Source organism: Eimeria necatrix, genomic scaffold (genome assembly GCF_000499385.1).
Source record: "Eimeria necatrix Houghton genomic scaffold, Enh_scaff39, whole genome shotgun sequence".
Classification (NCBI taxonomy): domain Eukaryota; phylum Apicomplexa; class Conoidasida; order Eucoccidiorida; family Eimeriidae; genus Eimeria; species Eimeria necatrix.
This window is the reverse complement of record NW_013654292.1, coordinates 717-22,994: the sequence shown is the minus strand read 5'-3', so window position 1 is coordinate 22,994 and position 22,278 is coordinate 717. Positions and strand designations below refer to the sequence as shown.

Genomic DNA, 22,278 nt, shown 5'->3' with positions numbered 1-22,278 from the left:
GAGCACTGTAGTTTGACGAGCGGTGCACTAAATGCCCGGAATTCGGAGAAAATCATAGGGATGAAAAAAAGAATAAGTAACTACGGGAACGATGTAACGTTGCTGCACAATTCTCAAGCACCTTCCGATATTACGGAACACTGCCAAAGAAGCGGCGTTCTGCAAACTGGCGCTGCAACTGCGGAAGTCATACTCACGTGCAGGCGAATCACCAGCCTTTCTTTTGCAGCAGCAGTTTTTATTGTGTACTTTTGCGTATGGAGGGACCCAAGCTAAGCGATAGGTCTTCCATTTATTTTTGCGTCTCCCTCCTCCTCTACCGCTGTTTCGTCGACTAAGGCAGCCTGATGCGCAGTGAAGAACTTCCATTCGGAGGATGCCTGGTTGAGGGCACACCTGCACCGGTGCATGACAGGAACAGCACAAGCAGACGTAATGCGTAGGCTACCGTCGGCATAGGTTTGTACGGATAGAGGGCTGAAAGTGAGGTCAAACAGACCTAGGGAGAAACAACGAAGTGCCATAGGCAAATTGCAGTAACGTGACTTACTGAGTTTTCAAATCTCTCATGCGTGTTCTACACTCCACGAGTTTGTCGACAGTCTGCAGCGCATTCGAGCAGACTCAACAGCTGAACATGTTCTTCCTTGGTGGCCTCGTGAACACATGTCACTCCCCTTCAGATGTAGACTCTTATGACGCTAAAAATACGTGGTTGTTCGTGTCTTGTACAGCAGCTACCGAACCATTGGCGGGAGCGCTCAGCTTCAATGAACGCGGCTTGCCTGCTGATGTACTTCCTTTAGTTCGGAAAAGTCTAGTTCAAGCAAGGCATGCGTGTTCTTCAGCTTCATGTACTCCCCAGCGGGCACCAATTTTTCCACAGAGCGTAGCACGCACACGTCAGGCACCAGACTCAGCTGAGGGCCGCCTTCTAGACCTGTTGCCGCACAATAAAGGAAGTCACTGCTTAGCTCCTTACATCTGTTGGTCTCTTAATGACCTGTTCATGAAAATGAAGGCCATGTATACCCCTGTTTGAAGAACTGGCGAGATCGACTAGCCGAGCTGCACATCGCGGCATTTGTGAGAGGCTTTCTCTTTGCTCTTGCACATGGCTGTTTTGCTTTTAGGGCAGTAAATATGCGAGCTTCTTTGTGCTGATTACTTCAACTGCTTCCGGCTAGGCAAAGTGCGCACATATGCATTTATTTTCGCACGGCACGCCATAATTTCACCTACTTCGTGCTGCCCTAGCAAAGTGGCATATATCGAAGTCTCTAATATTTTTAGACTGACCTCCAAACGGGTAGATTTGCTCTCGCAGAGGAATGGGTGCAAAACGGTCTCCTGCATCTCTCCAGAAGGGAACTTCTCGATTGTCCTCGTCTGTCGGCTGGTAAGGCTCAACATCACCAAACAGCCATCCAAATCGTTCTAGAGTCTACACACATACAGGCATACGCTCCGCCTAAACAGCGCATCATGATGTATTTGGGGCAAACCACACAAAAAGCGTGAATGATGATGCAAATTTTGCTTTTGGAGTACACAACTTTGCAACTACATTCCTCAGACGACAAAAAAATCGAAACATTCAAATTCCCAGCCGCATGAAGCCTGTCTTTTTCCCATAATTCTCAGAATGTTTTGTGTACAAGGTTGGCACGATGCTTTTGCAATGCTCTTGTGAAAGAATAGCCTTGAGCAGTCACCAGCATTATCGTCGGCAAAGCCTCAGATAGCAGAAAAGAAGTCAGTGATGCTCCTTCGAAAGCGTGACAACACTTATTCCTTTAACATCGAGCTTATAAAAGACAGTAGGAGAGTCTATAGAATGACGCCACATGCGGTTCCCTACTGTCAACGCTTACCACCTTCAGGAAGAAGTAGATGTCCCCGTAAGACGAATTTGTGGTGCACGCTTTCAGCTGCTCGCCTAGAAGGAATGCGCGGTGGGATATGTAGCTCGATCGAGCTGCAGCCTCGGCCACCCGGATGGCACGTTGTAGCTCTTCGATTCTGAAGGAAAATCGTATCACCCGGACACTCGACATTCACAATACTGACATAATTTTCACCGCTGATGCAGTGTCCTCTAGCTTCAGGCGATTCCCTGCTTTGTCCAGGTCATCGAGTCAAGCCACAAAAGAGAATATCTAAACAGCGTCAGATACTGTAAATGCAATTGCTGACTTGTTGAGCTCATCCTCTTCCTGCTGCGCAGTCCATTTGTATCCTTGTTCATAAAACCGGATCTGAGGAAATGAGAAAGCGTAGGAAAAATTGCTTCTTTCAATGGGAGACCATTTAGCACCATCCGCAGCGGCCAGTCTGCATTTTCATGAAGAGTTACAGGGGACATGACTTCCCGTAAATCAACATGCAGTGGCTAACCGAGAGGATCGGCAGAAATGCATACGCCAGTGGAGCTGACCTTGCGCTCGCTGCAAGTCAGCCACTTCCGCAATAGATCGAAAATGTCTCCTCTTTCGGCTATTTGACGAATAAGAACAACCTGGACCAAAGAAGTCAACGATAGTTCCACAAAGAGCATGAAATGTTTTGCAAGTAAATAGCACTGTGCAACCAGCCTTAGTAAAATTGAAACTTGGAAATTGGCGCAGCCTTTAAACCGTGCCTTAGAATCGTCAAGATGAGCGGTAGAAACTGTCGTTCTTAAGTAATTCATCACAACCACGTTCGCCGTTCGTTTGGGTTCAGCACATTGGCAAAGCTCGATGACTTTGGCGATGCACAGATATCTGCACAGTGAAAAATATCCCACCTTTTCTTTGAACTTTTCTTCAAGTTGGTGGAAGTTTTGCGTCAAAGAGGCGTTCTCCTCCCTGAAAAAAAGAGTCCCTAGAGAACCATTTGTATGCAGTTGTCTTTGTACATGCAGCAGCCGCGGCATTGTCTTTTCAGCCAGCATGAATAGACAGCGTACGTGCAATCAAACTGTAGTGACTTCTGTGGACTGTAAGTAGACTGCACAGCAGTGTGCAGTGGGCAGGAGTCACAGCCTACTCCCCCCTACGCCAGCTCTACTTGGCAGCTAGCGGCAAGTGGTCACACCCAGTATGGGCTGTCTTACCGAAGACGTTTGTTCTCGATTGTCGTCTTTTGGTTTGCTGCTCGAAGACGAGACATCAGCAGAGCGAAACGAGAGGGGTTGTCTCTGGCATCTTCAAGGTCTTTCAAAAAGTCCGCCACTTTGCAGTTTAGCTGACTATTTTCTGCCGCAAGGCTTTGAGCCTTTTGCTGAGAAGAACTCAGCACTTCTCGTAGCCGCACGATTTCCTCCTCCAGACGCTTGCTTCCTGCGGGCACACACAATAAACGAATCCTTCAACACATAAGCTGCAAAGTTCTGTGGTCTCATACGTTGCATATATTCTCACTCCTTCGCGCACATATTGGTATATCCGTGAGCTGCGTTACGCGTCCACAAGCACTTAAGTATGTGTGACGCTGCGCACACACTTTTACGCAAGCGTGTGAAGCATGTGCGCCAAGTGCACTCTTGATGTATACGCGGAATGGCTTTTGCGTCGCTTTAATCGTGCACTGCAGTGAACGTGACGAATGCCAAAAGGGATATTTTGAAGAAAGGGAGCATTTGAACACACATATTACCTGCGAGTTGAGTTGCAAGTTCATTCTGAAGGAATGACACCTCGTGGTGCTTTTGGTCAACATATTCGGCGGCCGCCTTTTCAGTGACTTCCCCAGACGCCTGCAGTCTTTGGTTCCTCTGCTGAAGCCGTTCAATTTCCAACTGAGGCGCATCAAGAGCGCACCAGCAATGCTTGCAGTTGTAGTCGTTGTAGCTGAAGCGCTAAGCGTAAGAAGTTATACTTCTTAACTTCCTTTGGCTTAATCATAGGCGCATGTTTACATGGGGAGAGGAGAAAGCATTCCCAATGTTGCGGGTGGTATTTTCGACCTCACTAGGAGAGTCCTCTTGGACCCTTCGGTTTCCATCAAAGCCAGTTCATGCTGCTTTGAGATCAATGCTGTAGCTTCTCTTTCTCGGATCGCAGCAGCCCTTTCTCGTTGTAAGAGGGCCTGTAGCTCTCTTATTTGCAGTTGCATTGCTGCGGCACTGCAGCAGTCCAGTTTCTCCTTCCACCCTGCAGCAGCTCTAGGCGTGTCAACCAACATCACCAGCGGCTTGACGAACTTGCCATATACTCCGTCATGACGAGAGGTCCCCACGATAACGACGCCCTCCATTGGGCTATCGCCTTCGGAGTCCGTCGCCGGCAGTGTTGGGATAACCTGGGCGTCACAAAGGAGATAGACCCAAGCTTTAAACCATATATATAAAGGGCGGTATTCAAGATTGTGCTTGAACATGTGAACTGGAGAAATGAAGCTGCGTATGGCATTCAATTGAAGGTTCGCGCACCCACCCCCATAGCAACGGCTCGTTTAGGAGGGAAGGTCTTGAAAGAGAAGTCTTCAAGCATATATGCCCCCTCAAACGCTGCCTCAGCGTGGGAAGTATAGAGCAGAAGGTTGCCCCTGATTTCGCAGTAGCGCTTCAGCCATTGTTGCTCGCGGCCATTCAAAGAACGGGAATCGCGCTCAACTGCACGGGACTGGCGTGGGTCCAACAGCAACATGGCCGTTCCAGCTCGAACTGGAGGTGTATCTACTTGCCTTCCAAATACAATGAAGGCCTGGTTGTCAAGCCAAAACCCATCAGCTTCATCTTCCCGCTTTGCCCGTGCCATGGCCCCCAACACGTTGGTGCCGTCGCCAGCTCTTGTCATCCTGACGACTCCATCGATGAAACAAAAAATGAGAAGGATGAAGTTTAATTAGAAGGAACTTTGTACAGAGAGTCGAATCGAGAAGACGCGCTAAGCTCAGGAAGACGTCTGGAGACACCGTGGTCCTCCGACGAACTTCCAATGATGCGCGACGCGTTGGTTCGTGCCAACAGAGGGGAAGGTAAATGAAAAGTTCATTATATTTTGCTACCTTCAGGTATCCTTTCCAATGCATGCACTTCCTCACAATAATTCGCTTCAGCTCTGAGCGGCCGGCCCGATGGCTCAGCACTGAGGCCCCTGCTCAAACCACTGGACGGCTATGGCGCCATACCAATGGGATGTCCCGAACATCACCAGCCTTAAAGCAAAATGCAACACTGAAATATCCATCTTCAAAGTATTTAAAAGGACTAATCTACGCAATACAGCCGCAGGCGGAGCAGTTTAATGCACAACGTGCAGCCGACTTTCAGCCAAACAGCTCATGCAACAGTTGTAATAAACCAATGAATTCTGGTCATCGACCGGGCACTGACGAGCGCCCCTAAGTCGGCTTCTCCAGCTCCCCGCTATCTGTTCACCCCATGCACTTTGTAACTGCTTCGAACGCCAATGCCACTGCTGAGGACCAGCATATATGCACCCACTGGTCCACCGGTACTCGGCAGTGGCTGGACGCAACTCTTAAAGAAGAAGCACCGTCCCTCGGCTATGTACAGCTGAGTACACTACAAAGAAAAAACTGGAGCGTGGGCCTCCAGAGCTACCGCGCCTTCTAACCAGCTAAAAGCGGCAGCAGAAGCTGTAGGCCTGTTGCATGCACGTACTGGGCCCTACGGGCCATCAGACTACCTTAAACGGCCACCTTATCAACTCGTAGACTGGCCTTGGTGAGCTTGAAACGCTTATGCTTTTCCCACTCCTCATCTCTCACTACTCTATTCCGCGGTCTGTTACGTAAATAAGAACTCTCATGGAGCCTTTCAGTGTCTAAAAACTGTTTAGTTTGGTGCACATGCCCAGCATTGCCTGTGTCCCAAACCTTGGTATTTCAAAGCTATGATTTCCGTTTCCAACCCCAAGAAAACAATTCAGCCAGATCGACCCAACCGCTCAAGCTTTGCAACAGCTATCCCTTGTTGCATTCCATCGTGTTTTCCCTAAAGTCCCTTGAGGTCCACTGCGACCCGCCTGGAAGCTGCGTTGCGCTAATAGGACCCTTCTGAGTTGCCATTCTAGAAGCATGTGTATGCCTTCATATGGAAGCGTATATTGCCATATTTACGCTCGCACAGCCAAGCAATGTGGCGTACATCGCTTGTGCCATGCATATTGCCCTGAAGCCAGCGGGCGCCCCTCCGGCTTCAGCCACCCCAACCGGAGTTTCCCCAGTTGATTTTTGCATTTGAAAAGTCCAGTTCCGGGTGCGACTGTTTGAACTTCTCCAGCATCTCTGCCTGACGCTGCTGGTCGCTTGTCGGCAAACCCCGCTGCTTTTGTTGCTGATCGTACATCATCTTCTCTACAGTCGCCCGCGTCTCTGGGTCTAAATCGGAGAGCTTGGAGTTCTGCAAGTGATTTTCAACACATGGCCACACAAACGCCCTTACATGCATCGCCACGTAGAGGAATTCCCACCAATTCGTTCTTTGTCGCTTCACTACACAAGCTGCCACTGCACCAATATATACGCATATGGAGAATAGTTGCCTTTGTAAATGCGTGCACGTGGCATTGTGCCTTCTCCGTGACTATCCGACGGGTCTACCAGTAGAAGCATACTACGACATATCGCCTTGCACCTGTATGGGTGAGGTTGCCAAAACAAACCCGTGAAGTGACCTCGACGGAAGTTAAATGTTGTGTATGCACATTTTGCACATAATGCAGGTGCGAACGTTTGTAAACAGCAGAAAACAAATGGAACCTGGTGCTGCTGCGTGTGGATATCCGTACACTGTCACACACAAGCAGGCTATCAGTCACGTAGAAAAGCACGGCCTACCTCAGGGACAATTGTCTTTGTGTCGATCTCTGGGTCCCCCTTCAAGACACAGCTCCACCAGCGCATTCTGTCGACTTTCTCAAGACTAAGATGCACCGTGTTCTGATCCTCCAACGTCCACATGCAGTCGTCGGCATGCACTTTCTGTGAAAACTCCCCGTCTGGCATTAGCAGACGTAGAGAAACACACTCTCACAAAGTTAAAAGTGGATGAAACAAGAAACATTATCACCAACTCTCAGCCAGCAACCTATGAAACAGCATTCGCTACCTTTCACTAAGTAAATGCAGTCACGGTGCAGTACAAATGAAAACAGGGGCTGTTTGTCTGCCCTGCCCGCCCGAACGAAATTTGGAGCAAAAACTGATGCGCTCCTGAAAGAAAATACTGCAGCATGAACAGAGCGGGCGGTGACACGCTGTCTTTCTTTCCCCTTACCTAGGATGGGAGGCTGACCCTTCAGTCCCACTGTGAGTCGACTGCCTGTGATCTTCACGCTGCATTGCGCAGCCCTTACACCAGTTCCAATAGGGACGTACACGTCCACAGATTCAAGAGTTTGCGTCCAGCGATACCTGCGGCGAAGACAATCCGCAGATAGCGCCACACAAAGCACGCACAGCACAGCTACGTGTACACTTACGTGCCTAGAGTAACTTCTATAATATTGGGGCTACCTCCCCTACTTTTCGTGCCTCCTCTAGATAAGCAAAAGGCCTGCCAGCTGACACTTTTCCATGTGTATTTACTTCAGCCCACTTGTCCGTCGTGCCTCCGTTACCCTCTGGGCGGCGCGTGCTCTGCTCGTCGTCAGAGCCCGCGGGCTCTTCTTGTTGTGCATTCTGGTCAGTCTTAGCCGGTGAAGAATTTCGCTGAGTCGACTTCTCTGCACCTTTGTCTGCTGGCTGAGAGTAGAGAGCTTCCTCATCTTCCGTTAACTCTTCAATTTTCGGGCGGTTTTCCAGATCCACCGGCTGCTTCCGCTGCTGCTCCTGCTTCTGTTGCTCCTCCTGTCGTCTCTGGTGCAGCTGCTTCTTCTCGCGTTCCAGACGTTCCCTTTCTGCCTTTTCCGTGGCTTTTTCTGTCCATTTCTGAAAGGATTTGTCGAGCATCTCCTTGCACGCAGCGCGACCTACTGTGAAAAAATCGGTTTTACGGCACAAGAACCCAAAGAAGTAGTCAAAAAGAGGCTCAATTCCACCAGCCTGCTCAGCAACGGTCGCAAACAGACCGTCAAAACGGGTATCCATCGATGTCTCGCCCTGCGTCCCCATTGTGTTTGCGGCTGCTGATACCAGACATATAGTGCCTGGCGTCAACACCAGTTTAACAATATTCAGTATGGAATCTACTGACCGATACAGACAGCCGAAAATTGGAAGGGAAACAAAATCAAAGATGGACGCACCGGAATCTACACAACTTTGGTGTACAGCAGCCAGGGCCCGTTGGGGCTGATTTGGGTCTGGGAAACATATCCTTCTCACACACCAGCAAAAGCCAGCAAGCCATCGATGGTTGTTTTTTTCACGCTTGAAAGGATGTGCATTGAATTCTTTGACTACAGGTTTCTTTTGGTGGTTGTTTGATGGCTTGATGTTAACAACTGTGGTATGGCACGAGGCATGCCCTGTGTTCGATCTTTCGTGCACTCTGTAAATGCACGTGTTAATGACTTCCATGTGCTCGGAATACATCTCGGTTGGAAGTATTCACTGCCCTTCAAGCGACAGGGGCTGGCTTTAGCATACGATAGTGGCCGTGAGGTGCGGCATCTCACCAGCAGCACTTAGTTTGCTTCTGTCAGAAAGCGGCCAATTGCAGTCCTGCCTCAGGCCAAGACCCAATGCATAGAAGCGGCTGATGTGCTGCAGGCTGCTTTTTGCAATGCTAGTCCTCAAGTATTGTCTCGCTGTGAACGGTGCTGTCGCATCTAGCGCCTGCATGCCCGGGTGTTCTACGGCATAGCTTGAATATAGTTGCACTGCAGCCGAACAGTTTAGACTAGTAAAACAAACCAATATTTTGGTGTCACACTGCACATAAGTGCTCCACGTTGTTCAGAATACCACTGGCTGGACCACAGGGCGGGCTTCAGAGCCGTTTTCATCAAGGGGTGACGGCAGCCGCTCCTCTCCCTGGCCAAGCGCCGCCAGGGTGGACGGTATTCCACTAGCGATTAGACAGTGTAAGGCTGATGCAACCCAGCGAGACAGTGTAATGAGAATTTCATGCTACGCTTTGCGTTAAGGCTCTACTGCCCTCTTCGAAAATCTCAGTGTAAAACACACGGGAAGAACTTGGGAAAAGTTGGGGCAGGTTCTTCTCTAGTCGATGATGCACTCTAAAAGGTCTCTGTCATGCTGGACAAGTGTGGGTCGCTAGAGCTGTTCACTTGCCGCCACCTGCAGCAGTCCTGTATGATTTCTGGGCTTATTTGGCGTGGTATGTTCCGTCAAGGCGGCTTTGTCTCGGCACAGCCTAGGAACAGTTTCTCCACGAAGTGTCTTGAGTAAACAGAAACACTCGCGAATAAGATGTGCTAGGCCACGTAAAACATTGATAGCGAGTAGGCTGTCGCGCACACCGAACGGTGACCTGAGTCCCGTACCGATAGCCAGTCTTTACTTGAAGGCATGCGCAGTGCTGGTTGCGCTTCGGGCAATTGATGCTGAAGGCTGTTTGTGGCGCATTTTACAAGCCGTCGCCAAAGTGATTCCGCTTTTCTGTGCACTGGAAGAGAAAAAAGGAGAAGTGGGTGACTGTGAGCTGCGGTTCACAACGCTGGAGGCAGCTTTGCTCACTTTGGACTCATGGAACAACCACAGAAAATCGCCACGCCGTGCAAGCAGGTCTCTTGAACACAGCGCAGTTCCTGTTCTACACTTCACACTTTATTGAAGACGCTGTAGTGTCACTCCGCACTGGCTTCCCGTGAGGAAGCTGCGTCCCTCGTACATTTGTAGGACGCCGCCGTCTAGCTGGTATGCATGATTAGCGGTTGAGCGCGGTGGAGAACCTTCGTCTGTGCTTCACAGGCAGCTGAGTGCGTGCGAGCTTTCAAGGAGCTACTAATTGTCTAGAAATCAGCTGCATTGGCAAAATTCAGTGACGCTGTGGGGACGCTGCTGCACCGCCCAGATGCACTTTATCGCTGCCCTTCGCCTACTAATCACACGCCCTGCTAGTGTAGTTGCTAACGACAGACATGCCAAATGGGGGAAGAACTTCCGCAGAGAAGACAATACGCATAGTTTTGGAAAGGATAAACAGTTTCCAGAATTATCAGACAACATTTGGGCTTCCGCGTTGGGATAGGCGAGCGTGTATGGTGGGCGGCATCCGTGGCAATGCTCTCAGGAAATGCTGCCACATGGCCTATTACTTCACAAGCCTCCTCTGAATAGTACTTATGAGAAGTGCCTCTAAATTCAGCTTAAGGCCTTCAAATGCACAGCAGATGCCGGTGAAACGGAGAACGGTAGTATCGGTGGCCCAAGAATACTGTGGCAAAAAAAATACATTCGTTGTCTCTTGCTGGCCTACACGGATCTTTTTACTTTTATTGTGCATTACCAAGTGAAAAATGGCAGCATAATACTGCTGCATTGCCTGTACTCGCAGCATGCAGTCCTCGTGCGCATGTGACTTCTTCAGCACTTCAGTTTCCCCCAGCAATCAAGTGAGTCTCCGAAGAATTGCAAGCAGCAGAGCCAAAGACTGCCTTGGTTCCGATAATTGCAAGAACACGAATCCAATGGAGAAGTTACATTACAGCCAAAAAGAGCGTTGGCAAATGTTACCTGTTACTGTCACACGTCGGGGACTAGGCCCATAACATATCTGCAGTGAACCGGGGGTATTCACCCCTACATGGGTCCTGCGCTGGGGGACTAGGGTACAACGTACTTGTGGCTAAGCATGCAGTGAAAGCGTGCACACTCAGCAAACACTCGCCCTGCTGCAGCCACACTTTATTCTCTGCCGGTATGCCTACTTAGACAGGAACTGCCGTTGCCAAGCTCGAATTACTTCTCTAACTTGCTGCCCTTCCGTTTGTCCCAGTGCCTGCATCACACAAACCACGCACAATATGTGCAACATTCACTAGTAGTTGAGCTGAAGGGGGTACTGCCATAGCTATTTCCACGCCGATGAAGAAGAACAGATTGACAAAAACGCTCAACTACAAGAGCTAAATTGACAAAGGCATACGTCTACAAGCGCAGCGGCAGCGCAAGCAGGATTTCCGACACGTGCAACTAGGGCGTCCTTCAGTGACTGCTGAATGCCGTTGCGTAGTGGGAAAAATATTGGCCTAAGCTGGGCTCCTGCCTCAGCTGCTGCTGCTGCTGCCACTGCTGTAGCCGTGCGCTGTGGAGTTCCTGGAGGAATTCCGTAGGCGAGAACACGCCATAGGCCTCCAATATCTGCTGCAAGCTGTTAATTCACCCGCAGTACATGACAGTTTCGCACGAATTTTTACTTAAAAGGGGCTCTGAGCAACTACGACGCTAGTGGGTTACTGCGCTGTGCACTCCGCGAACGGTCGTTGAAATTAGCAGACAATGCACGCCAGTTTGGAGTAATCAAAGACGAAACCAGCAGACGCACTGCCTACGCACCTCTGTAATGCGAAAAGCTGCTATAATTGTACACTAGGAGCTGAATGAAAAGAACTGAGTTAACTGAAGGAGGGGGGACCACAATGATCAGCAGGTGGGAGCGCGCACCTTGATGTATTGAGGGTCATCTGTCTTTAGCGACGCAAAGAGGTCCGCAACAACGGAAAAGAGGGAACACAAGGGAAGAATAAGAGCAAGCTGCTGCCCAGCACGCTGAAGGTCGATGCCTTGAACGCGCTGGTGCTGCTGTTGTCGCAGAAGCTGCACCTCCTCCAACTGCTGCGGGGCCTCCGCCGAAACTGCCTGCGTGCGGCGTTGGCGCAGCTGAGCATCAAGGGCAATATTCTGACAAGTAAAGTCCCGCATTGCTTCCTGTACTTGCCGCAGTTCCAGGGGAAGTCCGGCCAGTTTCTGAAGCAGTTGCTCGTGCTGAGCATCCACTAAGTTTTCCGGCCTGCAAATAAGTGCTGCAACGAGTTGTCCCCAAGCCTGCACCGCTGCTGCTGAAATTCCCGGGCAGTTCCCAGAGCAGCAGCACACCAACAGGAACAGCAAAATGCATCTCCATGCGGTGCTACATATTTCATCTGATGCAGGAGTCCCTTGAGGAGCTTTTGAAGTAACCGCAGAAGCCCCTCGTGAACGATGCAAAGATGCGAACAACAGCACGTGGAGCTGTTGCTGCTGCTGATGCAGCAACTGCAACAGTGCGTGTTTTGCGCCTGTTTCCCTGTTGCCGTTAGCGCTAACACGGTGGCCGATAGCCGTTGATACGCACTGCTCGATCGTGCTCAAGCTGATGGGGACGCCGCTGTTGTCCTTGCCCCTGCTGCTGGAAGGCAGCACCGATGCAGCAGCAAAACTCAGCAGCGCCACCGGTGCTTCTCTTGCCGCTGTGGCAAGAAGCAGCGCCAGTTGCTCCTGCACCCCTCGGCATTCCCGCTGGAGCTCGGCAGAATTAGGTTCCTGAGCAGCCGCAGCAACTGCCTTCAAGTATAAGCCCAAGTGTCTCTCCAAAATCCTGCACGAACAAGCACACACCCATCTGTCACACATGCCGCTCAGCAGTCGCTTGTCCATTCTATCTAAAAAAGGAGCGTGACTTAAAAAGAACTTGTAGAGCATGCCTTCTCGTCCGTCAGACTCGAAAAGGACTAACTGCCGATCTAACTCCTACACGAGCATTCGCAGCTCACAAGGGCAAGTGCTGCAGGAGCAGCGCGACCACTTCGGGGCCTTTCAGAGATACCAGAACTTGCATGCAAAATCCACTCAGATGCTCGGCCGCCACCTCCGGGGAGTGTTGCTGCTGCTGCAGGCTGTTGGCTGCTGCTGCCGCTGCTGCAGGGCTATCTGCCTCCACCAAGATGGCATCATACAGCAAAGGCACCACTGCACTAATGGGAGAGGCAGCAAGAGGGCCCAGTAACGACATCAGACGGCGCAATAAGAAGATACATGCAGGCAAGAAGGGCGGCAGCACCAACAAGCTCGCACCTTCTATCTCCAAGGGGCTGCCCTCAACCCCTGCAACCTGCAGGAACAACCAAAGTATACGATTTCTATTCTTTGCGCAATTCTCCACTTCTGGGTCAAAGTCTGCTTAGAACCAGTACAAATGTTAAGTTGAAATCGCAGTCAAACAGCCCCGACGTAGTCACAAAAGCCCGCAACAGTAGCGACGATGTAAAAATAACGGCGAGTTCGTAGATGTAGCTGCAGTTCTTTGTAGAATTCACATGACACCACCAAAAATCCGAAGCCTTCAACTGTAAATCCTAAACCGCTTTAGCCGCATATCTCAGCTTCTCACAAGTAGGGCATTGGTGAAAAGCTCCAGCGCCTGCACCCAAGATTTCTTGAGCTCCACCACGACTGAACCTTCGGCCGCTCCCTCAGGACTGGCTCCTCCAGCCGCGGCCGACATCTTGAAGGGCTGGAACCCCTTTGACAATGACGCCAACGCGTTGGCGCAACGAGCCCAGTAAACAGCAACCGCAGCTGCGGCCGACGGCGAGGCTTCTGCACTATAGGCCGCCTGAGATGCCAAACAACGCATGCCATAATGCTCTCAAGCAAAAATACCTGCTTTGGTGACACAGCAGACGCCGTGGCTGCCGTATTTAGAATGAATCAAACTCCAAGTCCCCAGCCATTAGCTTCTGCGCAGGCGACTGAGTTGCGTTGAGCCAATCAACAGCAAGTACGCAAGCTCCTCTACGAAGCTGCAGAATATTCATCCGCTGCTGCCCGTGCAACTCCATAGGGAATTATGCAAACTACGCCAGCGCTCACCATGTCCGTTGTGAAGGCTGCCGTTGCCTTGGAAAGCAACGCATGCAGCAGCAATACGCGCTCTTCCGAATTCGTCAATGCAGGGCCCTGCACCTGGCGACTAGCAGCTGCTTGCGGCTGTTGTTTGCTACCCAAAAGGACGCCTGCCGCTTCATACAACAGCAATTGTTGCTCTACCTGAAAAGCCCTGGGAACTACGTAAACATCTGCTGCAGCTGCCACAGCCAGCGGCTCTTGCCTGCTGCTGTTGTTGCAGCTGGGTGGAGTTGCTGGACGCAAGCGCTGTTGCGCAGCCGGGCTGGTGCTGCTATGGTTGCTGCTGCGAGGGACATCAAGGCATTGCTGTTGAAGCAAATGCTGCAGCAGCAGTCTCGTGTATGCAGCAGAATAGGGGAGGCAATTCTTCACAAAACGCAACAACGCCAGGCAAGCTTTAGGCGCAATGTTATTGTTGCTGCTGCAAACTCCGTGGGGTCCCGCCAAGAGAGAAAGAGCTTCAGGGATGTGTTGCTGATGCTTTCCAAAGAGTGGAGCAATGCGCACAAGAACCCTCATGAAATTCTCCGCTGATGCAGCCGAAGAAAATGCAGGAGACGCATGCATGTTCTGCAGCAGCTGAAGCAGCTTCAGTAGGCAGGCATGCAGCTGACTAGATGTATCCTTCAGCTTTTCCTGTAGATCTGAACACAAAGAGCCTCACACCACAGAAACAAAGGCAATACTGGGGTCAACGAGCCTTCGCGCGCACAGCACAAACAGCAATGAGGTGTAATTGCATAATATCGCACCGCCAATGTCGTCCGTCATAACGAGAATCATGTGAAGCAGTGACGAGAGTTGCTGCTGTTGTTCTCGGCGCTGTTGGGGCGTTTGCTGCTGCTGGAGCTGCTGGAGCTGCTGCTGCAGTCCCTCCTCAATCCACTGCAGCACGCGGCACGGATTTGCCGAGCAGGCCTTCCTATACAAAGCAGTGAGCGCCTGCGTCGCAAAATTTCCAAATTAAATCAAAGGCTCCAGAGTCGCAGCCTCGAGGCCTTTTCGCGCGGAAGCTGCCTCAGGCGAAAATTCGCATGCATTTGCTGCAGATGACACTGCATGCCTGAGCAGTGAGTCCCAAGAGCGGAAATATCACTGGACTGTTTACTAAGGACCTTGAGACAAACTACAAACGCAGAGCAATTGGGTTCGATGACTGGAAAGCCCATATCTTTGACTAGCGGCACATTACCCAGTCTCGCCCTATACTGTGAAATCACTCGCAGCAGATGCCCACAAAGTTTCAAAAGCCCCATTTACCTCCTTGTAGGCATACAGCTGCTCAACCTCATCGTCATCCAAACTGCTGTAGATGACCTGCTGCTGCTGCTCCTGCATCTGTTGCTGCTGCTGCACTGCTCCCATCAGCAAGTCGACCTCCGCAAGCTGCAGCCACACCCAATGCACATAAACGCTCCATAATGTATTGCCTAGTCACAGCATAAAGCAGGACAGCGGCACCACAAGCTGCAGAAGAAATCGACGCAAAGCGGACAACAAGCTGACCCTCTTGACAAGTACTTGCAGCAACTCCAACAAGAGATTTTCAAGGCGGGATGCCGGCGACGGCTGCAGCAGCAGAGTGCTCTGTCGCTGCAATATTGCTGCTTTAGAAAACAGCAAGGAAAGAGACGCAACAACAGTGCTGGAGACCTCAAGGCCACCAGACCCCAGCAGCTGGACGGATAGAGGCAGAACTGCCCACAAGGCAGTCACCCCCTGTGCAGAGCGAGCACAAGATATGAGGTGGAAGATAAAGTAACAAAGTCAAAGTAAAAAACAGGGCCTACAGGGCCCGCAGGCCTCAGTGACGCTACAGCCTGACTATAGCTAGCAGCACATTGCCTGTCGTTACTTAAGACTTGGCTACCGAGCAGCTGGGAGATAAACAGGACACGTCCCAAAGCTCAGTCTTCAATGCTCTACAAAGATATAAACACTTTTGAGGCACTGACCTGCTGCAGCAGCTGCCTCGGGTCCCGGCACGCAACCTGCGGGCTGCTGCTGCCTGTTGAAGAGCCCAAAAAGCCGCCTTCACCTGCTGCCTCTAGCCTCTCTGCCAGGGCTGCTGTCGACTCCGTCAGCGCTGCAACTGTTGCATTTACTACGGAGCCGAAAGAAAGAATCATTGTCGGGGATGCCGCAATTTCCGCGAGAGGGATGCGATGCAGAAGCCACTCCGCTAACTGAACAGGGGTCACAAGAAATTGTAGCAAACGATAAGTCTAAACGCCTGGCTCTTGAAGAGGAGAGATTGCTGCTGCTCTGCTCACCTCCATGCGGCACAAAAGATCAATCCTCGCAACAGGCTCCATTTTCCGGTGTATGAACACCACGATTGCAGAAGCGGCATCCGGAAAACCCGATGACAGCCATGCTGCCCCCAACAACTGCAGCAAAGTTGGGCTTCTGCTGCTGCTTCTGCTGTCGCTGTTCTGGCGTTGCGCCTCCGCTGCTGATTCTGTTGGAGGTGGCAGCAGCAAGTCAATCCACCCAACGTACCTCTCCGCCACTGAGCAGCACAGCTGCAGCAAACTGGCTAGTGCGGGGCTTTCCTTATATGTGAGTTGCAGCAGCTGCAGCAGCTGCAGCAGCAAAGGCGAGAACGGTGGAGGGCAGAGCACAGCAGCCGCATTTGTGGGGTTTTCCTCATCGTAAGGAAACGAGCTCTTAAGTGCTGCAGAAAGCTGCAGCAGACAACACAGGCGAGCAGCGCACAAAGGACTTCTGCCGACACGGCGGCGCCACTGCAGGCTAGCAGCCACAGCAGCACCAAAAGCAAACAGCAGCAGCAAATCCCAGAGCCCACTAAACTCCCCAAAACTAGCCTGCAGCCTACAGGAGAGGCTGGCAGGTCTTCAAGATACTCCTGGTGGACCACTAGCAGCACCCGCAGCGCCACCCGCAGCGACTCCAGTGTAGCCGCAAGGTTTTGGCCCGCCGGTGCAGCACAAGCCGGGTTTCTGCATGCGCAGCACTGGCCAGCTACTGCTGCCACTGATGGGTCTTCTAATTTGCGCAAGTGCAAACAAAGGGCAGTCAGTTCTTGGTGCAGCAGCTGCCGCAGCGGGAGAAACGCAGCCTTCGTTCTAGCAGCAGCAGCAGCAGCAGCACCCGCTGCTGCTGGTGCCGGTTCTGCTGCTGCTGCTGCTTCAGCCATGTCGTTGACCTGAGCAGCCAGTAACCGAGCTACTAGGAGGGCCAGCTTGTTGTGCACTGCAGCAGCATCGGGGCTGGAAGCTGGGTCGGAGGCAGCAGCAGCAAGTTGTGCGGCGGTGCTGTCGGTCTCTGGGCCGCTGCTGCTGCTGCTGCTGCTGCAGGCCCAGGCAGATGCGCTGCATACTCTCAGTCGCATCACATTGAGCAGCACTTCAGCCATCTGTTGTCTCTGATGCTGCTGCTGTGGCAGCAGCTGCAGAAGCTGCTGCAGGGCGAAGAACTTCGCCTCAAAAGAACAGCGGGACTGCAACGCGGACAGCAGCAGCGTGGTGCCGCTGCTGCTGTCGCACACCGCTGCAGCACAAAGCACCCCGGGCAGAAAACAGCTTGCCATGCAGCACACATATGAGGCAATTATGGCAACAGGTGTTGCTGCTGCTGCTGTTGCTGCATACAGTCCTGCTGCTCCTGCAGCAGCAACAGCAACACTTCCCAGCCCCCACAAGCCCACGGGCAGGAGCTGCAGATCAAGATGTCGCGCTGCTAGTCAGTTCTACCCAAAGCAAAAAGACCCATTTGCTGCAGCTGCAGGGGGAAGGGGAGAAAGCAGGCAAAGAAGCAAAGAGGCAGCAAAGCAAAGGCAGCAGAGTCTAAAGAATTCAAAAAGAATTACCGCGCAAGTACTGCTCGGCCTCGCACCGAGTCGCGGGGTTGACAGCTGCACTGCCCTGGGAGAAGAGGGCGCTGACAGCCCTGTCAAAGTCCTCTACCTGCATTTTGGTGGGTTGTGGATTTATTTTGCTGCTGCTGCTGTTGCTGCTGCTGCTGCTCTCCAGTTCGCTTGCTGTAGTTGGTGACCTTCATCAGGACGTGGCGCGCAATCCCTCGAGACCAACTGCAGCGGTTCGCTTCCTAGCACCTGCACCGCATCGGAGTGTCTGTACACCTGGGCAACAGCAACAGCCGAAGCCCCAGCAACCCAACTGCCGCCGCTGCAAGCCTGAGCCACTTAAACGTCTTGCTGCTGCCTTGCTGCTGCTCTTCTACTGCCGCTGCTCCCTCGCGACAAGCAGGACGCCAGGATGCGGGCCGGGCATGCCAGTGCTGCTAATACGGAAACATCTGCACGCGAAGTGGACAAGTCCAACAGAGCGACGGATGAAGGCCTTCTACTGACTCAAGGGCTCCAGCTGCCAAACTGAGGCACTACCGGGCCGGTCAGTGACGGTGCTCCTTCTGGGGGCTGCTACTCCATTCAAGAAAGAAAGGGCACTGCAGTTTCGCCCACGCAGGCAAGGCGTGGAACACGTAGTAGCCCTGATTTTTGCTGCTGCTGCTGCTGCCTAAATGCTGCGGTTGTAACCGAAAAGTACGTTGCAACGATAGCCAGTAGGAGGGGCCCTTTCACATAGGCATGCTGATCGTGATCTGCTGCTGCTGCCGATTCTGCTGTCGGTGCAGCGCCTTCCAGTCTTGCCGTGAGGCCACCGTTGCCCTGCTGCTGCTCTTCACCTTGCATAAATTTCCTGAAGTTATCCCTTTATTTAGACATGCAGCTTCTGCAGTTTCTTAGAGGTGTGGGGACCTGATGCATGCAGTGACGTGGGACACAGGCGCTGCCAGCAGTAGCAGCCCCAGAGGAAACTCTAGCTTTTGGCAGTTTGTGCATGCTCATTTAATATTTTTTAATTCTTTTCATGGTAGTGTTGCAAGGAGAATGGCGAGCTGAATATTGGTGGAGACAGGAGGTGTTTGCTGCTGCATCTCGCCTGACAGTGCCTGTGACTGCTCTTGCACGCCCCGGTGTCTTCACAGACTTCTCGCCCTCTCGAAAACTCCTATATCTTGAGTGATAGCGTAGATTCGATTTGTGCTGCATTTCAAGCAGAAATGAAGGCTGGCAGAAGAGGGAAAGGCTTTGGTGAAACGTTCATGCCCGTCGTGATGCAGTTTAATCCTCTCTGTCCTTTCTATGTAACTTTTGCAAGCATTGACCAGCTTTGCACATTGAATTTCGTCTGTTTACTGTAAAGCATAAGTTTCTTGTATTAAGATTAAGGTTTACAAGACGAAGAGCCTTGCAGGCTCAAATTCGGCGCGCTCAGCAAGCCTTTGGCTGTGCCTGAAGTAACCGCCAATTGATTGTGCTTTCACTGTAATTACAGTACTGCAGTATTGACATTTAGGCCTGTGGAATACTGCAGTCAAGCCTGCAATGGCCTAATGTGCAAGGCGCTATTGTCTTTGCAGAATGCTTGTGAGAACGGGCTAGTGAGGGGTCATCCGAGTTATTTTCAATAAGTGCATTGAAAAAGTGTCACTTTTATCTCAGAGACATCGTTTCGTGAAGAATAGTTCTGAAACGAGGGACTCAAAAGGCAGGAACTGCCAAAGTATGGCACTGGCTGTTCGACGCTGCAGCTGTGAACACGCGTGGACTGTATGAGCGTGCCTCTGAATGTACAATAGCGCGGCCCTTCTCACTTCTCAGTACTGTGAAAGTGAATAGACGGAAAAGTATGTCGTTTTGAAACGCAAGAAGACTCGTCGGGTGTGTCTTATTTTGAGCGTGTCAAGCCTTCTGGTGGCTGACGGCTGTTCTTTGGGCATTTCATCTTTAATCCTAGAGGCCTTTCGCATTTTCAAATACCTGCAAATGAATCTTCTCCTTAACAGTACGCTAAGCTTGATAGCTGGCTGTCGGCGAGAGCTGCGTGTAGCGCTCAGAAGCCAATACAGCATTCGCCGTGGCCAAAACTCAGCTATCCGTGAGAGTATTGGAAGGGCTCTATCTCTATTAAGGGCCCCTCCGCAGCTATGACAGTTGGAAATTGTAAGCAAAGGGTCTCAGCACCCTAGCTCAGCTACGTGGGAAAGTGGCTAATGATTGCACTCCTGAGAGCCGCCGTTGGGTGTGTTTGTGTCGGGCATGCGTTCAAAGTAAGTGAATTGGTGCGCGCGTTTAGTGCGTTTAATTCTTAATTTAATGTAACCCGTTTAATTCTTAATTTACTGTTACCAAGTTTTGCATGCAAGCGTTCCCCCCCGTCTGGAAAACTCTTCCACGCGCGCACTTTATATTGAGTCAACTATCGCCACTGCCTTACTCATTTTCGTGCCACGAATCAAATGCTATTCAGTTGGATTTTGTTCAGTTGCTGCTGGCTTTCCGCGCTAGTTACCCGAGTCTTCCTCTCGCATTGTGAGGCCGCTGTTACACTACAGAATGAGCTAACTATCAGGTCGAAACTACGGGGGCGAATAATTGCAGAACGGCTCAGCAAGCAATTCCCAAAACTGTCAGAGCTTCATTCCATTGCAAGCTTGCCGGGTAAACGTCATCACAAGCTGCAGTGTGGGCCAGAAAGAATACCGGCATTGGTTTTCTAAACATAGTCACATCCGCGTTTAGAAGCGACACTTGTTGGAGCCGCGGAATGCAGATACAGGTGCACTCCGACTAAAATCTCAGAAGCAGAAACTTTTAGATGCTTGTTGGTTATATATAGCTCTTTTTGTATAGGCGGTGCTTTTGATGCGAAAAGTAAAGAGCGCCCCCATCTTAAACTCCACTCAGTATCCAACATGGGTGCCTCGCACTTTCCTTGCTTGTTCCAGCCCCCATTACACTAATGTAGAAGTAGAATAATTAATTTATCATTATTGGAGGACGATATGACTCACATTTAGACATCATTTTCACTTGTTGCATTGGAACTGAATCATACACCACATCTGGCAGCCCCCTCTGTGCCTGAGCTTTGGAATTTCTTCCGGGTGGACTGGAACGTTCGCCTACGTAAGCAGTACATTTTATTTATTTTCTAATGGTGTTTTAGCGAGAATATTGCGCTAGTTGGGGGAATAAAAAACCCACGAGCAGTTCCGGGGTACCTGCAGCCGCCTGCATGCGCCGGACAGCGTCGGCTGCAGACCGCATGTTCTGCTGCATGGGTCTGCCGTTGTTGCGTCACGATTTCGGACTAAGTGGCTCTGTTAAATCTCACTTAGTCGCCAAGAGGAGGCAGACGTTACGCGGAGTGCCGCGCTTGACGCCGCCGAGTCTTCCAGTCTCGGAATGAAAGTCTGAACGCAACGTTTCCGTCCGGAAACTGGGCCCTGTCCAGCTGATAACTCTTATGTTGTGGTTTTAAGAATCGCAGCAGATCTGGGTGGGGTGTTGCTGAGTCTTCTCAGGGCTCACCTGGCTCCTCCTACAGGGGGCAAGCAGGAGCAGGAAAGATACGGAACTTCGCAGAGTTCGGCTTGTAGCCGCCTTTCGGGGGTTTTCGCCTTCTTTAACTCATTCTAAAATGTTCACAGAACTCAAGAAGTTCGGGATTTCCCTCTGGGACGAGATCCGGCACTTGTGCCGTCGCCCGCGGGAGGTCCTGCTGACGGTGCTCAGCCTGTGCTGCGTAATTCTCGCAGGTGATTGTTTTCCACGCATCGAATTGTTCAAACTTAGAGTTTTAAATGCAAAAAGGGGGCAGAAAAAGCGCAGCAAGGCCCACCAGCCCGCTAATTCTCCGCAAACTTGCTGCTGCCTGCCTCTGCTGCCACTGCTGCAGCACTCATGCTTTGGAAAGTCTTAGTGATCGCCGCCGGGAGCCCCTCCCCCGTAGTGGTAGTGCTGAGCGGCTCAATGCTTCCCGCCTTCAGCCGGGGCGATATTCTCTTTTTGCACGACAAGGGGCCGACCACCAACGTGGGGGACATTGTGGTTTTCAAGGCAAGTCGAAGCCCCCAAAGTGCTGCAGCTGCTGCTGCAGCTGCGTTGCTGGGCTGGGGCTTGCCACGGCATTCTTCGTGGAGTTTCACTTTCACTTTGCAGCTTTGCTGTGGCTCGGTTTGCAACTTTGCTGCTCCTGAATGTTCAACTTTGCTTCTGCTGAATCCAACTTTGCTGCTGCTGAATGTTCAACTTTGCTGCTGCTGAATGTTCAACTTTGCTGCTGCTGAGTCTTCAACTTTGCTGCTGCTGACTGTTCAACTTTGCTGCTGCTGAATCCAACTTTGCTGCTGCTGAATCCAACTTTGCTGCTGCTGAATGTTCAGCTTTGCTGCTGCTGAATGTTCAACTTTGGTGCTGCTGAATCCAACTTTGCTGCTGCTGAATCTTCAACTTTGCTGCTGCCGAATCCAACTTTGCTGCTGCTGACTGTTCAACTTTGCTGCTGCTGAGTCCAACTTTGCTGCTGCCGAATCCAACTTTGCTGCTGCTGAATCTTCAACTTTGCTGCTGCTGAATCTTCAACTTTGCTGCTGCTGAGTCCAACTTTGCTGCTGCTGAATGTTCAACTTTGCTGCTGCTGAATCTTCAACTTTGCTGCTGCTGAATCCAACTTTGCTGCTGCTGAATCCAACTTTGCT

General features: G+C 51.3%; 4 protein-coding genes across 4 annotated transcripts; 1 reads left to right on the top strand and 3 right to left on the bottom strand.

Annotated features, from left to right (window-relative positions):
- Positions 1-272: 272 nt before the first annotated feature.
- On the bottom strand, positions 273-4,781 carry ENH_00050340 (hypothetical protein, conserved; the record flags this gene model as incomplete). Its single annotated transcript, XM_013581256.1, has 12 exons — positions 273-396; positions 551-603; positions 798-940; positions 1,300-1,444; positions 1,875-2,022; positions 2,197-2,258; positions 2,438-2,518; positions 2,789-2,849; positions 3,098-3,323; positions 3,640-3,781; positions 3,955-4,284; positions 4,419-4,781. 12 exons carry the CDS (start codon positions 4,779-4,781, stop codon positions 273-275), a joined length of 1,878 nt encoding a protein of 625 aa, XP_013436710.1.
- A 1,367-nt stretch (positions 4,782-6,148) lies between these two features.
- Positions 6,149-8,064, bottom strand: ENH_00050330 (nuclear movement domain-containing protein, putative; the record flags this gene model as incomplete). Its single annotated transcript, XM_013581255.1, has 4 exons — positions 6,149-6,352; positions 6,790-6,950; positions 7,229-7,365; positions 7,550-8,064. The coding sequence occupies 4 exons, from the start codon at positions 8,062-8,064 to the stop codon at positions 6,149-6,151; spliced, it is 1,017 nt and encodes a 338-aa protein (XP_013436709.1).
- A 2,719-nt stretch (positions 8,065-10,783) lies between these two features.
- Positions 10,784-17,681, bottom strand: ENH_00050320 (hypothetical protein, conserved; the record flags this gene model as incomplete). Its single annotated transcript, XM_013581254.1, has 13 exons — positions 10,784-10,858; positions 11,006-11,230; positions 11,524-12,436; positions 12,612-12,949; positions 13,229-13,453; positions 13,711-14,390; positions 14,499-14,688; positions 15,007-15,132; positions 15,253-15,465; positions 15,702-15,932; positions 16,020-16,433; positions 16,586-17,373; positions 17,579-17,681. 13 exons carry the CDS (start codon positions 17,679-17,681, stop codon positions 10,784-10,786), a joined length of 4,521 nt encoding a protein of 1,506 aa, XP_013436708.1.
- Positions 17,682-21,218: 3,537 nt separating this feature from the next.
- Positions 21,219-21,844, top strand: ENH_00050310 (signal peptidase, putative; the record flags this gene model as incomplete). Its single annotated transcript, XM_013581253.1, has 2 exons — positions 21,219-21,336; positions 21,477-21,844. 2 exons carry the CDS (start codon positions 21,219-21,221, stop codon positions 21,842-21,844), a joined length of 486 nt encoding a protein of 161 aa, XP_013436707.1.
- Positions 21,845-22,278: the final 434 nt, after the last annotated feature.